The sequence below is a fragment of the Protopterus annectens genome, chromosome 8.part0 (genome assembly GCF_019279795.1).
Source record: "Protopterus annectens isolate FY-2018-M chromosome 8.part0, PAN1.0, whole genome shotgun sequence".
In the NCBI taxonomy this organism is placed as follows: Eukaryota; Metazoa; Chordata; order Ceratodontiformes; family Protopteridae; genus Protopterus; species Protopterus annectens.
The window spans coordinates 578,329,656-578,345,860 of record NC_056741.1 but is presented as its reverse complement, the minus strand read 5'-3'; the positions used below and the strand labels follow the sequence as shown (position 1 = coordinate 578,345,860).

The window sequence follows — 16,205 nt, the reverse complement described above, 5'->3', positions numbered from 1 at the left end:
AAAGTGGCAGTAACACATTCATGTACTATCCACCCACGAAACTCCAGGTATAGAGAAATATACATATAGCACACCTCAGATATATACATGGATTGAAAACCCTCTGAGGCATATGCATAGCAACAACCATGCAGTCCTATGCATGTACAGAAACAGGGCACTCATTGCACAGTGAAACTACAGCCATAGTGGCTAAGACAGCCTGATGCACAGCAGTTGCACAGATGCAGTAGAGAGAAGTCTTGCTCAGTATGTTCTGCTACAGTTTGCAGTCCAAGCCAATAGAAAACCACTCCTTCATAGGGTTTGCATGTCAAATCCCACAGACTGCAATGGCATAATGGCATGCAGATGTTCACCTGCATGTCCATGTTTGTCAGAAACCTTCTCCCTTCTGGATAGATTCCCCAGGACACACAAACTGAGCTCACTGAACTCCAAATTATCTTAAACAAAACAAATTGTCAGCTTATAGCCTGCTATAGAACACCTTCCATGTTCCCAATGTTAATGAGAAATTCCTAAGTGTATTCACTGAACTACCCAGAACATGAAATACTTTTGTGATGGACGATTTTGATTATCCTCCAGTAAATTGTGGACCTATACCTTAAAAGGTGGTTATTCCTAAAAATTCTTGGACTTAATACATGATAATTCCCCTTAACAGGTAGTAAACCAGCCCACTATGGGGTGGAAACTTCTAGACCTCATCCTTACTAATATGCCTCCCACATGTATCACATTTAGAATATCTCTGTCCTGGTTAAAGTAAACCACAAATTAATGACCTTCTGTTCTGAAGCCCTAAACAACCCCCGCCCCCATGAACAATTCTGAATTTAGGGACTTCTAATAGACAAAATTACTCAAACACTATGATATGCTCTCAGAGTTTATGTGTAATATCACCAGTCTTATGCAGATTTTTCTGCCACTTATACAGTGGAATTCTTCTCCCATCTAAAAAGTGTATAGATCTGATGTCCCCATACAACCAAATATAATGGAAAATTTAAAAACATGACATCTTAGTGGTCTACTAGCATAAATAAGGTCTATAATAAAATAAAAAAATATGAAGTCATATAACAAATCTAAATCTACCCGCATAAAATATTCTATCAAAAAGATCAGCAAAGATATAAAAAATGGCAATGAGGTCGAACAAACTGCTGCTAGCATCTGAAGTCAAAGGTAGTAATAAATCCTTCTTTATTTGTATGAGAAAATTAAAAAGTAACATCCAGCAGTGTTCTGAACTAAGCCAAAATGTCATCAACCACTCTGACCCTAAATACATATCTAATATACTTGCAAATACATTTAGTACCAAATTGACAGTAATAAAAATTCTGAAAAGTCCCCGAGTCCCTTATGCCCCTTAAGATAATCAAGGAACATGTCTTAACTGACTGTGCTATCAAAAAATAAAAATACCAGTTCCATGGGCTCAGACAATTTACCTTGATACCTAATAAAAAGCACCAAACATGCTGTCATGGAACTCCTCCAGAACTGTTTAACTTAAGCTTAGCTACAGGGTCTGTCCGTAAACTATGTAGAATGCCTGTTGCTATGCCCCTTCATAAGGGGGGCCCCTACTACAGACACCAAGAACTATAGACCCACCAGCCTGACTAGTCTAATGTGCAAAGCTTTGGGGCACATCATCACATCTAACTTCATTAGCTACAATATCAAAAACTTCACACAGCTAGCTGTTCAGTGGTGTGGTTTTGTCAAGGGTGGGGTCATGTTCACTTAATTAAGTAAACTTCTTTCAGAAGATCATACAGGCAATGCAAAGTGGTCATTCATTCCACACAACCTATATGGATCTGGCCAAGGCATTTGACACCATCCCACAGGCCAGTATTAGACCTTTATATGTTGAGGTGGTTAGTGAATTGGCTGAAAGGTAGACCACACTTAGTTAAGGTGGCAAATGCCACATCAGAAAATAAGAAGGTACTAGTGGGGTACGACTGTGCTCAGTAATGTGACCCCTGCTACTTAACATATACTTCTCCAACCCCAAACCATAAACCCAGACCTATGGGTAACTAAATTTGCCAATGACTATAAGCAGGGTTTCATTGTCTGTTCACCCCTTGATAAAGAATCTTTACAGCAAAAACTAATCCTTACAACCAATTGTACACTGAAAAAGGACTAAACTTAATGCAAAAAAGTACAGTATTGTCACATTTGGTAAATAGCTGTCATTCTTACCATATAGCCAGTACTCCACTGCAAACTGCAACAGTAGTCAGGGATCTTGGTACCTTGGCAGGCAATCCCTCTCCTTCAACCAACAAGAAGCATCAGTAGTCATAAAATCCTTCTATCTAGCACAACTAATATCTAATTGCATTTCATCCAGGTCAAAAGAAGTAATTGTCCTGCAGAGCGCAATCTCCATTTGGCACATACCCTTCTAGACATTTCACATAACTCTGGAAAGATTCCAGAGATTTCTAACTAAAAAGGATTACTGGTCTAAAGACCCACAGTTACCAAGACTAGCTTGAAGCCTTGTCCCTATAACTGGTGTTTTAATAGATTCCTGCATATTGCATTCTGTGTTGTTATGGGTCTAGCCCTGTTTGATCTCTTGTATTGCCACTAGATAAACAGCAGCACAAACACATGAAGTAAGGATTTAAATCTCCACCAACATATAAGCAGTTGCTGTAGGGACAGAGATAGTACTCAACATTTATCTCATCTCTGGAATAACTTGCCCCTACATGTAAATAGAGTGATACCCTTGTGTCTTTCAAGTCAAACCTTGATGATCAGTCTAAAAATTCATTCCTGGCCTGACCTGATTTTCCCTTCTGGAAGCGAGGACTAGCTCAATAGGTTTGGTATTATCAGGGCACAAATGGTCTCTTGGCCTATTTATGACTTTATGGTCCTATGATCTGTCAGTATCTGTAAAGGGTAACAAGACAAATGCAATGCAAATGTTTAATGAATTAAGTCCTTCACAGCTGCATACCAAGTCACCCATCCCAGTATGCAGATTTGGATGTGAGGAACTGCTTTTGTGTACTAACATACATACCTTGCCAAGCACACACACAATATTAGCCGTGAGCAAATGTGTGTCCATGTCTGTGTGTGTGTGTGTGTGAGTGTGTGTGTGTGTGTGTGTGTGTGTGTGTGTGTGTGTGTGTGTGTGTGTGAGGTCTTCTACTAATAGAGTCTAACATGGATTTACAATGGATTTACCCAACTCATTACTAAACCAACACACTTTAACAACACCCATACCACTAATACCCTCATTGATTGGATACTTGTCTCAGCTCCTTCTAAATATCATAATCCAGAAACCCTTGCCAATACTCTGAGTGACCACTCATCCATAAAGGTGCTAAGATACTCAACCCACCTCTCTAAACCACACAGATATATTACTAGATATAATCTCTCCAACTTCAACCCTGAAACATTCAACACTCTCATATCTAGTGTATGCTGGGACTTCCTCACCCAGCTCCCCCTAGATGAAGCTGTCATTGCTTTCAACTCTACTTTTCTGGATATTGTAAACTCACTAGCCCCACCTCGTAAAATTAGGACAAAAGCAACCATATCTCCTTGGCTAACAAAAAACACAAGAACTCTCTTGAAATCTAGAGATAAGTCCTGTAAAAAATGGCTTCAAACTAAAGACCCAAAAGACCTACAAAGTTATAAAGAACAAAGAAACCTGGCCAAAAGGCTTATCAATAAAGACAAAAAAGAATTCTACTCCAACCCCCTTTCTACTCTAAAATCAAACCCCAAAACATTCTGGAATGCTATCAATCAAGTACTTCATCCAGGAAACCCTACCTCACCAAACCCTACCCCAAAAAAGACACCAGAAGAAACTGCAAACACCTTCAACTCTTACTTTGTCGAATCAATATCCAAACTCTTTAACTCCAATAGCTCCACTGCAACTAACCCCATAAACCATGCTTCCTCCTCGACAACTACCCCTCCCAAAATCTTCTCCCTGAAGCCTATCTCTACACCCTACATTTGAGCCCTACTCTCCAAACTAAAACCCTGCTCAGTATCTGCTAACAACATCCCATCATACTTTCTTCAGACAGCTGCCCACTCACTCGCCCTTCCAATCTCTATTATCATAAACCACTCAATCTCTGAATCCAATGTACCATCCATCTGGAAACATTTCTACACCCTGCCTATCCACAAAGGTAGCAACTCCACTGAAATCTCAAACTTTAGACCTATTGCCATCCTCTCTCCTCTGTCAAAAGTTCTCGAAAAGTGCATTTATACTCAAGTCATGGATCATCTCTCTCAGAAAAACCTACTTACCCCAACACAACATGGTTCCGACCTAAACATAGCACATACACTGCACTTCTATCCTTTCTCAATACTATGTCCCTGGCCAGGGATGACCATAAACTTATCTCCTGTAACTTCTCTCCTGACACAGTGACTTGGTTCGATAGCTACCTAAAAGATTTCAGTCAGTAAAATGGGACACTGCTTTATCTACTCCCCTTTCAATACAAATGGGAGTCCCATAAGGATCCATTCTAGGGCCACTGCTTTTCAACATCTTCACAAATCTGCTGTGTAACTCCTGCCCACTTTCCTCTGTTAACCAATACGCTGATGACTCTACAGTCATTACAATAGCTAACTCTCCCTCTGAACTCTTATCAGCTACCCAAACATCCTTTAACTCAGTTGAAACATGGCTTTCAAACAACAAACTCATCCTCAACCCCAAGAAAACAAAGCTCCTACTTTTCCTTCCCAAAACATCCAACCATATTATATCCTCTTTTACTATCCAGTCACTTAATAACACTCCAATTGTAGTTGACTCTAGCTCAAAACTACTAGGAATCACAGTTGATGATCAACTAAAATGTGACCACATAAAAAAACTGTATAAGGAATACTCACCTTAAATTAGGCCTACTTTATAGAAATAAATGATTTCTCACCCAGGAAGCTAGAATAGCCCTCACACATTCCTACCTTCTTCCCTGACTAACATATTGTTCACAAATCATTACTAACCTAAACTCCACCCTTCTCACTAGACTTGAGGCCACATACCATAAAGTAGTGAGATTTGCAACTCAACTTTCCTATAGATCTCACCAGTGTCTCTCTCTAAGATATTCAAACTGGCTTGAGTTACCTCACCTGCTCCTTCTCTCCCATCTCCAAACCATACATGCAATTCTCTAAAAAACATCTTTCTGTCCAGCCTTACACATCATCATCTCTCACTATACTCCCACAAGAAGCCTCCGAAGTTCTTCCCAAGACCTCTTAAAAATCTATAAGCCAAAATCTAAAGCAGGGTGTAGCCTATACAGCTATTGTACCTCTATCAAATGAAACAAACTTCCCTTTGAAATTCGAACAATCAGACATCCCAAACCATTTAAACTAACTCTAAAATAATATTTTAACAAGAAATGGATCAGCCAGTGCTCAAACCCACCCTGAAAAACCTCTATCTCTCTCCACTAATCAATAGCTTTTTTCCCCTCTCTCTCAAACTTCTATTCCTTCCTGATTGTTTTAACTGTAAAATTAACATTCTACTCCTATGTAGCTCTTCTATTCTAACTACTACTTACAAAAAGTGCTCTATTATCTGCCTTTTTTTCTTCATTACATTATTCTATATATTATACTTGAAATTATAACAAAATGTAATGTGTGTGTGTGTGTGTGTGTGTGTGTGTGTGTGTGTGTGTGTGTGTGTGTGTGTGTGTGTGAACTCTGGTCCGCTAATGATTGGCAGTTGATTTTTACATACCGGCTACTCTGGTCCGCTAATGATTGGCAGTTGATTTTTACACACTGGCTTGCCAGGCCTGACGCACAACCTTCAACGAAGGTACGCCCATTCACGCATGTCTCCACGCAGTAGACACTTTAGCTGAGAATCGAACCAGACAGCGTCTTACTGTGTGTAGCCTGCTTGCTGATTTGCCTTGTTCCATCTGTATAATACCTGTTAGTAATGACAAAATGTTATATCTATTTACTGGAGCTTTTCTCCCCAGGTCTCTGCTGAAAAAGGGCTTCGGCTCAGTCAGACATTCCCAGTCAACAAATGTAAAATAAAATAAAATAAATAATAATAAACATGATCACTTGCATCACACATCCTTAATCCTGCAATACTGAAAGCTGCTTGTTACAAACAAAGTAACAGGACAACATTTTTTCTTTAAGGATCAAGCCCCTTGAAACTTTCATGTGAGGGGCTTCACTCCTCTGAGTCCTACCCCTTTACTTTTATATATTAAATTCATAGTTGCACAACCACAGAGAAAAAAATACTCTGTAAGGCTGAAAATATACTCATGCTACTGCAGTCTTACAGGATAGTGAATTAACGTAAAATTCCTTAGAATATGGTCAATTTGGACAGCTAGGATCAGAAAGACTGCATTCCAGGAAACACCATTTGTTGAGTAGTAGATAACCCATTTATATTGCTATGGAAAGCTGAACAGCAGACAATCCATTTATATTGATTTGGAAAGGATTTCAGTAAGTACTTACAATACAATGTCTTTCTTCCTACTGAAAAATGCAAAAGCAATGTCTTTCTTACTGGTACAGCCACAGATTAGAAGAGGGAACTGTGCCTCGTTGCAAATTACACCAATATCTCCCACAGGTTTAAAATCCTAGGATGAGAAGAATGAGAAGGGAATGAAGAACTCAAAAACACGTCAAGAATGTGACAATCTTCATTAAAGAAGGCTAACATCATGCACTATGAAAATAAATGTGAAGAAGCATTTATGCCATAAAAAGCAAGCTATCCCTTGTATAATAATAACTAATAAAATAAAAGTATAGAGCAGTGCATGGGGCACCTCGTAAATCTTATTACTGAGCCCAGGGAGGCAAATTACTATCCAAAAATAAAAAATGGGCAGGTGATGTTACATCATCAGTGAGTTCCTACCATGTATATCTGGTAATGGGAAATCTATGCAGTGTATGCTGGAATAGGATCCAGTCACAATGGCCCTATTTAGGATTTTCTTGTTCAGAGCATTTAGAGTTGTCCTTTATGTTCCATATTGTTCATCACATTCACAGCTGTCCAGCATGCCCTGCATCAGTATGTCAGCCTCTTCAGATCTCTACCATAGAGCATATCATCAGATAATTTCTATCAGCTATTCAAACTGCTCCATCATAACGTTGTAAACAAAAATGGCCTAAAAGCTAGATGAATCTAGACATTTTCCAGCTCAAGGGTGCAGCCAGAAATTTTAAAATATTGCACGATAACTATAGGAATTAATCAGAGGAGTTTAGAAAAGATTGGGAAGAGAGACTGGCTAAGCAATCACAATGAAGCAATGGGAGGACGTGTACAGCTCCAGAGTATGCAGCAAAGTCTAGAAGATGGGAATTTTGCTGGAAATGTTTGCATGGGTATTTTTATACCTCAAGCAGACTCCAAAGATTTTTTTTCAGGTAGATGGCAAATGTTGGAGGTGTGATGGGGAAAAAAGAGGTAACTGAGAACATTTGTTTTGGAAGTGTAATGAGTTGGCGGAATTTTAAAAATTCCCTTCAGAGTACGCTGTCAGAAATATTGGATGAGCAAATGGGTGTAACTAAGGAAGTGACTGTTGAGCTGGGACACAGGATCTGAATTGCCTATACATAGTAAGGCTTTGTTAAGTTTAATTCTCATGGCTGCCAAAAAAAGCAATTGCTAGAAGATGGAAATCAAATTCTAAACCAACTGTATTTGAAGTATTGAATATTGTAAGACAGATAAAAGAATTAGAAGTGAGATCTTCAGAAAAGGGTAGGAGCAAGTTACAGAAAAAAATGGAAATTGTGGGAATGAGCAAAAGGTCCTTGATAAAAAGGAACATACAGATAAAAATCTGGACATCTAATTATCATAAAAGCTGAATACGAAATAGCACATAACTAAATCTGGACATCTAATTATCATAAAAGCTGAATACGAAATAACACATAACTCTTCCTGCTTCCAGTAGACATGCAGGATACGAGTCCGAAACACGTGATTAGGGACTAAATCATTGAAATATAAGTGAAAAATCTTTAGACTTTAATGAACTGCATTGCAAAATTCTGTTACACGAGGTCATTTTTTTCTTTTGAAAAATGGAAATATAAAATATGTGTCCTCTTTCTTTAAATTATTGGTGCCATTAGTATGTTGGTCATGTGGTGTGTCTTTCTGTGTACTGGACAGCTTCAAAACTCATTGATGATGATGGGGAAATTCAGAAAATTGTGTGAAGGTGTAAATCAAGCTTGAAAATAGGAATATACCTCCAAGAAGAGGGACATCCTGTGCATAGGTAGATCAGCTGGAAAATAGGAATGTTCCTCCAAAAGAGGAACATTTGAGAGTTATGGAGGGAACAGATTTCTATTTTATCTAACAATATCTGCCCTAAAGAGGACATAAGTATTAACTGTCAGTTTTCTTTTTCTTTACATTATGTATGCATTGTTGTTGCTACAGTTTTACTGCCTCTGTTTAAGAATTTGACTTTTATTTGGTTTGACTTTTTTATCCTCCAGGTTCGCACCATTTAGAGGTAATTGTCGGAGGTGAAGGCATGCTTGCACGGTTGCTTAGGAGAACTGTCGGAGCTCTCAACTCTTCATCCAGCATTGCTCTGGAAACTAACAATCTACGTAAGCATTCTGAAAGAGCAGTCAAGCTTACTTTAGAATCAATATATTATTTTGCCTGATAAAATACTACCTGCAACCAATCAAAACAACATGCAAACAGTACAAAAGGTGCAGTGTAGCTCAGTAGTAACCACAAAGAATATGAGTCAGTAGGCATTAGAGGTATATGCCCATCACAGTAAACTGTTCACAGTGTGATTGCAATGATGGCATTTAAAACCATGTGAGCTTCAGATAAAGTCAGTCATTCATCCATTGTCAACTTCAAAAACATCTTTTAAGGAATGAGAGCTTTAGGGTTAGGGACAACTAAGTGAAAGGAATTCTGGTAGACAGTGGGGCTTTGAAATTTCTAAATAATAAGATATGAAATAGAAGGAGTGAAATGAGGAATACATCTATTCATTTGGGAGGACACAGCATACGGGTAAATGTACGTTTATATAAATATAAATATAGATACACACACACACAAGAGCTTTAGCTATAAATATATATATATATATATATATATATATATATATATATATATATAGATAGATAGATATAGATATAAATATAGATATAGATATAGATGTGTGTAGGTGTTTACAAGTAAATGCAATATGACTACATGAGAAAAGCATAACTCAGATGGACATATATATCTATATTTTAATTAAGTTTAATTCACTTGTTAATCAACTTAATGAAAGTCCATCAAGGATATTTTTCAACCATGATGTAGGACACAACAACAACTGTAAATGCAATATACATGGACAATTTAAAGTAGCAGCTTTAACTTCATATTTTTGTGCAATGGAACAAAATTAGTACACAGTGAGATATGAAGAACGTGCCTGATCCACGCAGGCATTATTTAGGGACCATCAGTGAACCCAGTACCCTGGAGCTATGAGACAGAAACTGCTGTACAATGAAAGCACATTTGACAAACTAGAAATTCACTTTCAAACATATATACAGCAATTAAAAATTCTGAATTCTCCATTCAGGGTGCAGTACCCACTGAAACTCCAATTATATAATCATTTACTGCACTTCAAGAAAAAGTGGCAGTCACCAATTGCAGTGGCTGCCGTAGCAGGTATATGACATCATTGGAAGCAGGACACAGTAGCACAGTACAGCCATAACATTATATAGCTTTAGTACTTCACTGCAGACATCCACATGACACATCAGTTTGGAGAACCTGTATTTCTGCATACCCATACTGCAGACTTCCACATGGCACATCATCTCAGAGAGCCTGCATTTCTGCATACCCATTTACACGTTTGTGCTCTCATTCCACATTGGCACAATGGTCAGATTCGGCAGGCTGTTGAGGGAAGATCTATTTCTGGCATACATGACATTGTCAGACCCCACTCTGATTAATGTCCCGCAACTCCACAAAACAAACAGCTCCAGAATTACCCATTCTAAAAACTTAAACCTTGCCTGTTATATAAATAGGACCTGCTGGAGAGACAGGTATGTATCCCAGAGACTACCCCTTCTCTGGAACAGGCTCCTCATCCATGTGAAGCAGAGCTCCTCTATAACCCAATTCAAGTGTAACCTGGACAACTGGATGGAAACAGGAAATTCATCCCTGGTTTGACACCTGTGTCTCAAATGGACACAGGGAACTTGCAAATGGTTCATCTTCCAGGCCCCTGCTTGTAAATGTTTCATCTCCCAAGCCCCTGATTACACTTATCAAGGGTACCAGAACTTGTCAGAGATTTGGGATGCATAGCTATGCTTAAAAAGGCCCTTGTAATCATTAGCCTAGTAAATATCTACAAACCTATGAACAATCTGCAGAATATGATCAAGGCACCTTCTTTGAAAATGTACAGTATGTAGACACTGTGTCAGTAATAGTGCCCTCACACATCCCCCCCTCCCTCAAACAAGTGACCTACTCATTTGTCATGCATGTGTATACCAACATGTAGCACACATTTATATGAGTGAGGTTATGTGTACACGTGCATGTATGTGTGTCCACTCTTTGGCTAGCTCTCCCTATCGGCATTAAAAAATGCTTATTCTAAAAGTCAGAATACAATTCAAAATGTGGTTCTTCATTGAAGCCAAATGCTCCTGCTTCAACACAGGATGTATCACCTAACCTGTCTCCTTTCCGAGCATGTTTTCCTCTCTAAAGATTCAGTGAAGATTAACCCACTTTAGAAACTAATGTATATACTGCACATTACACTCTGCTTGATTGCACATTGGACTGTGCTTGTTCTCTGGAATTTGTATACCCATTTGTTTGTACGTAATTAGTCTGACCATTCTGTTATTACTTAACATTTCTGTACTTTTTGTTTGTGAAATGTTTTGTATTTCACCTGGGCTGAGTCTGATATTGGTCATTATTGATCAGTGCACTAGCATTGTAAACAAATATATGAATGAATGAATAAATAAATAAATAAATAAATAAATAAATAAATAAATGTTGATATGGCTAACTATGAAACTGTACTATCATTTAGACTAAAGGCAAAACTAAGGTCAATCTTCTTCTTCTTTCGGCTTTTCCCGGTTAGGGGTCGCCACAGCGGATCACCTGTCTGCTCATGATTGGTACTGGAGTTTTACAGTGTTGAGTTGCCAGCCCTGTGCCCAACCTTCCACAGAAGGCACACACACACACTCACACCTAGGGCCAATTTAGAGTGTCCAATCCACCTGTAGCATGTCTTTGGGATGTGGGAGGAAACCGGAGCATCTGGAGGAAATGTCGCTCGACCACAGGGAGGACATGCAGACTCTGCACAGAAGGCACCCCAGCCAAGGATTGAACCAGAGAACCTCTTGCTGTGAGATGACAATGCTAACCACTGCACCACCGTGGCCACCCAAAACTAAGGTCAGTCTGAACAGTGAAATTACATAATGAAAACTGAGTTTACTGCCATCAGTTTCAAAGAGTCATTTCAGCCTGTTTAGTGTGCCATTATTTCTTCTGTAAGTACAATTATTTCCTAATACCCTATGCATTCATAATGGGCTGCTCTCACATCCTTAGCTTCCCTCACATTTTCTTTATTCCAGTTCCATACATGCCTAAATCCCACAATTGTTTTGCTCCTTGCACAAGTCCATTCTAGAAGTCATACAGAGTTTCATTGAAAAAGTATTATATCATGTTGTTTTTATATGTATAGTCCCTCTGCATTTTCTTTTTGCATTTATGCCCCCCTCCTTTAAAGACCATTCCCCCAATTCTCCAATTTCACTCACTCAGGCACTCACAGGCCTTTCCACCATGCCATTTTTTTATATCACTCTTTCTGCTTCCTACATGCTTAGTCAGGGATACTACAATTTCCTTTTGGCATGATTAAAGTTATAATAAAGTGGATGCTCCTTTATGTTGCCGTCATCTGAAACAGCTGCTTTCTTATACAGTATCCTGAATGTCTGTTAAGGTAGTGTCTTAGCACCTGTCCTTCTGTAGGTCACTTTTTTACCTACTAGCCATTTTCCTTTTTTTACAGACTGAATCACCTTTTCATTGCAAAGTCATCAAAAGATAACCTTAGTCTATTTCCAGTTTCCTTAGCTTGAGTCTCTGTGTCTCCCTATGTTTAATTTTTTTATTTGTGTATGCTGCTATTTCAGGATTTTGTATTTTTTACTGAACCCCAGCTGTCCATCAGTGCTGCTTTCCTATTAGAGTCTGCCTTGCAGATGTTGTCGGTCTGACCAAACGTGCTGAGACGCTGAGGAATAAATGTTTTTTTTTCCTTTCTGTCCTTGTTGTTCCTCTCCTAATAGCTCAGGTATGCAAAGACAAAAGATGGGACATATGGGTCCATTAGAAATTGTCAAAATCTAAATCATTGTCAGTAAACTAGATGAGTCAAGCTATCAAAACTCCTTCTGAACCAGTGGGTGACATGACATCTCCATTAAAGCATTTTTGAAGAGGACAAGCCCCTGGTAACATTCCCTTTGGGGTTTTCCTCCTATACCTCCATTAGATAGATAGATAGATAGATAGATAGATAGATAGATAGACAGATAGACAGACAGATAGATAGATAGATAGATAGATAGATAGATAGATAGATAGATAGATAGATAGATAGATAGATAGATAGATATAGATAGACAGATAGATATGCATACACTAACACCATGAATGCACAACTGATAAAATATTCAGTCAACTATAATCTCATAGTAAAAGCTATTCTGGGAACTTTGATTCTGGAGTGTTTGGATCACAGTGATAACATTCCAGGAATTACCACTGAATGAATGGTAGATTGCCTTGGAAACAGTGCACGTGTTTTTTCTTGAAGTCTGTTCCTACTAGGATGTACTTTTTTAGTCAAGTTCCCACAGTGAGCTACCAGACTATTTACTATGGATCAGTCCTGCATATTCTCTCTCTAAGTCTATGTTAGATGGGAGGGACTACACATGCACTGCCCTGGTCAAATGTAATGTCTGTGCACCAGTGTCCACAGTGGGCTGCAGCATCATAACATCCCCCACCTCCACACAGAAGAGAACAGCAGGTGTTTTGGACATTCAGAATATAGTACATCAGGCAAGCTTCTAGTATTTAATCTGTCAATGCAATCTGCTGCATTACTGCTATAGGGACATTCCCATGAATAACATTTCAGTGATGGAAAGAACATCAAGTACACGGCATCCTTTGTTGTCTGAGCAACTACTGGGTAACAAATGACAGACTTGATAGCATCTGGATGAGTCAAAGATTAGCATTCTACGAATAACACAATCTTCCAAAGTTGTTATTCAGAAAGAGCAAAAGACACCCAGATAAACTGCTGCAATGCACTCCTGAGCAGTGGCATTGTTTCAATGGAATCATGTACGTGTAAACACACATACCGATTTTTTTGTGTGTCTTTAAGCCTTACTGACCTCTAAAATACCTGCCTATACTAATCTGTCTACCATTCCACACTTCCAGCTACTGTCCTGCTGGGTCAGTGAAATGACTTATCAGGTAGCTATCCTTCCCAGGGAGGCTGTCTTTCACTTCATTGGATTCAGGGGCTGGCACTGGGACATGGAAGGAGAGATGGATGGTAAGTGATAAATGATCATCACCTTTTGCATGCCAACATGTTTTAGTTGCAGCCCTGATCAGAAGTACATGCTTCTGCCCCATTTATTGTTTCATCTTCCTCATGAAAGCCTGCAGTTCAGCTACAACTAAATGTAGGGACTGCTAGGCTAGTGCTAGCCTTCACGGGCAACCATTGCTGCAGTGGTATATCTCTCTCCTTCTGCTCAAGGAATGTGACGTGGTCCTCATTCACTCATTCCTCTACCCCTAGCTACCTCCAGTGGCCTCTGGGTCTACTAGTAAAATATAAGGCACTAGCATATGAGACAACAGCCTTCCACTTGCCAATATATTTTACTCAAGAAAATGTTAGGAAAAATTATTCTAAGGGTTGCAAATGTCATAATAATAGCAATAACAGCAAAAAAAATCGAGTTTCTGACCAACCCTGACTAATGCCTCTAATCCTTGGTCTGCTCAAAAGACAGTTATTTTCTGTGATTAGCTGTTTGCCCCTTCTTTGCTGTCTTTTCTGTCATTACAATAATGTATTACTACAAATAGGGTGTTTCCTACTTCTTAAAATGCTTTCAAGTTTTAAGGTTTGGTAGACTTAAAGAGACAAATTCAGACCCCCAAATCTCCCTTGTAATGTTCATTCATTAAATCTACAAAGTGCTCAGAAGTGACTGTCTGTTCCTAAATAGCAGTACTGTTGTAATATGTGAGGTTACAGTTATGATACTATAAAACAGTAGTCAGGAACAGGCCGATATGTGTAAAAATGTTATTTCTTTAATCATACCTACACAGATAAAATGAAAAGTGTTCCTGAATAAATAAAGTTGAAAATTAAAACTGCATCTTATAAAAAGATGTTAGTTGATTGCTTTCCTGACATATGCACAAGTGCGAATGTGTCTCTGTGTGTGTGTCTGTGTGTGTGTGTGTGTGTGTGTGTGTGTGTGTGTGTGTGTGTGTGTGTGTGTGTGTGTGTGTGTGTGTGTGTGTGTGTGTATGTGTGCCTGTGTATGCATCTGTGTGTGTTTAAACTGTGATGTATTCATCATCAAAATGCTTATGCAGAAAAAGCCTATGTTTAGATCTCATAAAACTCTGGATGAAAAATTCTTAACCAGAGGAACAATAAGTGATGAAAATCCTCTTCCTTTGTCTTTCTTCAGAGTGCCTTCCTGATCCCACAGCTTTGACAAGAAAGGATTACCTCATCACGTCAGTGCCAGTAATTGTAATTTTCCTGATGTGTTTCTTGCAAGTCTACCTCTTCCGGATCCGCAGAGTTCTTGCATCATTCTACTTTCCAAAGGTAATGCTGCTACTTTTTTTTTTTTGTTTGTTTGTTTTTTTATTTGGTTTTCTTAATGTTCTTTGACCCTTTTAGTGGAGAACTAAATGCAAGCATCAAGGAAAATATGCTTCTGAGCATTCGATTCTTATCTTAACAGACAAGATGCATTTCACAAGATGTTAAGAGTCTTCCAGTAAACATCAGCACCTTGTTGTGTAAGATCACATAATATATGTTCCATATACTTTACAGAATGCAAATGCAAGATTTAAGAAGTGTGTAAATTCCTTAATAATCTACACTTGTTAGTGCAAAACTATGAATGTTCATTTTATGTAAGCTAGGCATATGTCATCACTGATACACATTGCACATGTGACCCAGCTACCTGAGCACGCACCCAAACCTTTTCCAAACAATACAAGATAGATGCATACTGTAGAAGCGGGGCAGGGTTTGATGCTGCTACCCTAAAGGGTCTACCAGCTCCTGATGCAATATGGAACATGGAACATAGCCAAGAACTAGTATCATTCCCTCTGGCCAGACTCCCAGAGCTTCAGATGCACCCCCTCACTGGGCTTCCTCCTCACACAGCAGATGCCTGACACTAGCTAGAAAGAGAGCAACTACTCACATCATCTTTCAGTCTTTTTGATACAGTCTGAGATAAGTTACTACTAAGAAGTGTGCCTGTGGTATATACCCATCTGGGGGGGGGGGGTCAAAACTGATTACTCTAAGCCACATCCAACTACCTGATTAGAAAACCCTGTTGCAGTTAAAATAAAAGGGGAAGGGTTGATGAGTTCCCCACTCTCACCCTTGTTGGAGACCAAGACAATGACACTGAGCTTCTCTGTTTCCTAGTTACTATCAATACCATTTCTTATCATATGTAGCCATAACAAAACCATCTCTATGTCACCCCCAATCCTCAAGGTGTGCTTAAACAAATCAGAGTCCCTCCTCACTGAACCAAACACTATTTTTTCTATGAGACTTTAATTATCGTCCACAAAATGGGAGCATTACACTATTACAAATAAGTATGCACAACACTTTCAGTATTTCATAAATACAGACCCCTTAAACCAATAAATGCACTCCCCA

At 38.8% G+C, this 16,205-nt stretch overlaps 1 protein-coding gene across 1 annotated transcript in view; it reads left to right on the top strand.

Annotated features, from left to right (window-relative positions):
• Nucleotides 1–16,205, top strand: part of DCST1 (DC-STAMP domain containing 1) — a 218,156-nt gene that overhangs the window by 162,550 nt on the left and 39,401 nt on the right. The window contains exons 11-12 of the mRNA XM_044079284.1: nt 8,605–8,721; nt 14,968–15,110. Of these exons, the coding sequence (XP_043935219.1) occupies nt 8,605–8,721; nt 14,968–15,110 (260 nt within the window). The remainder of the gene's footprint in view (nt 1–8,604; nt 8,722–14,967; nt 15,111–16,205) is intronic.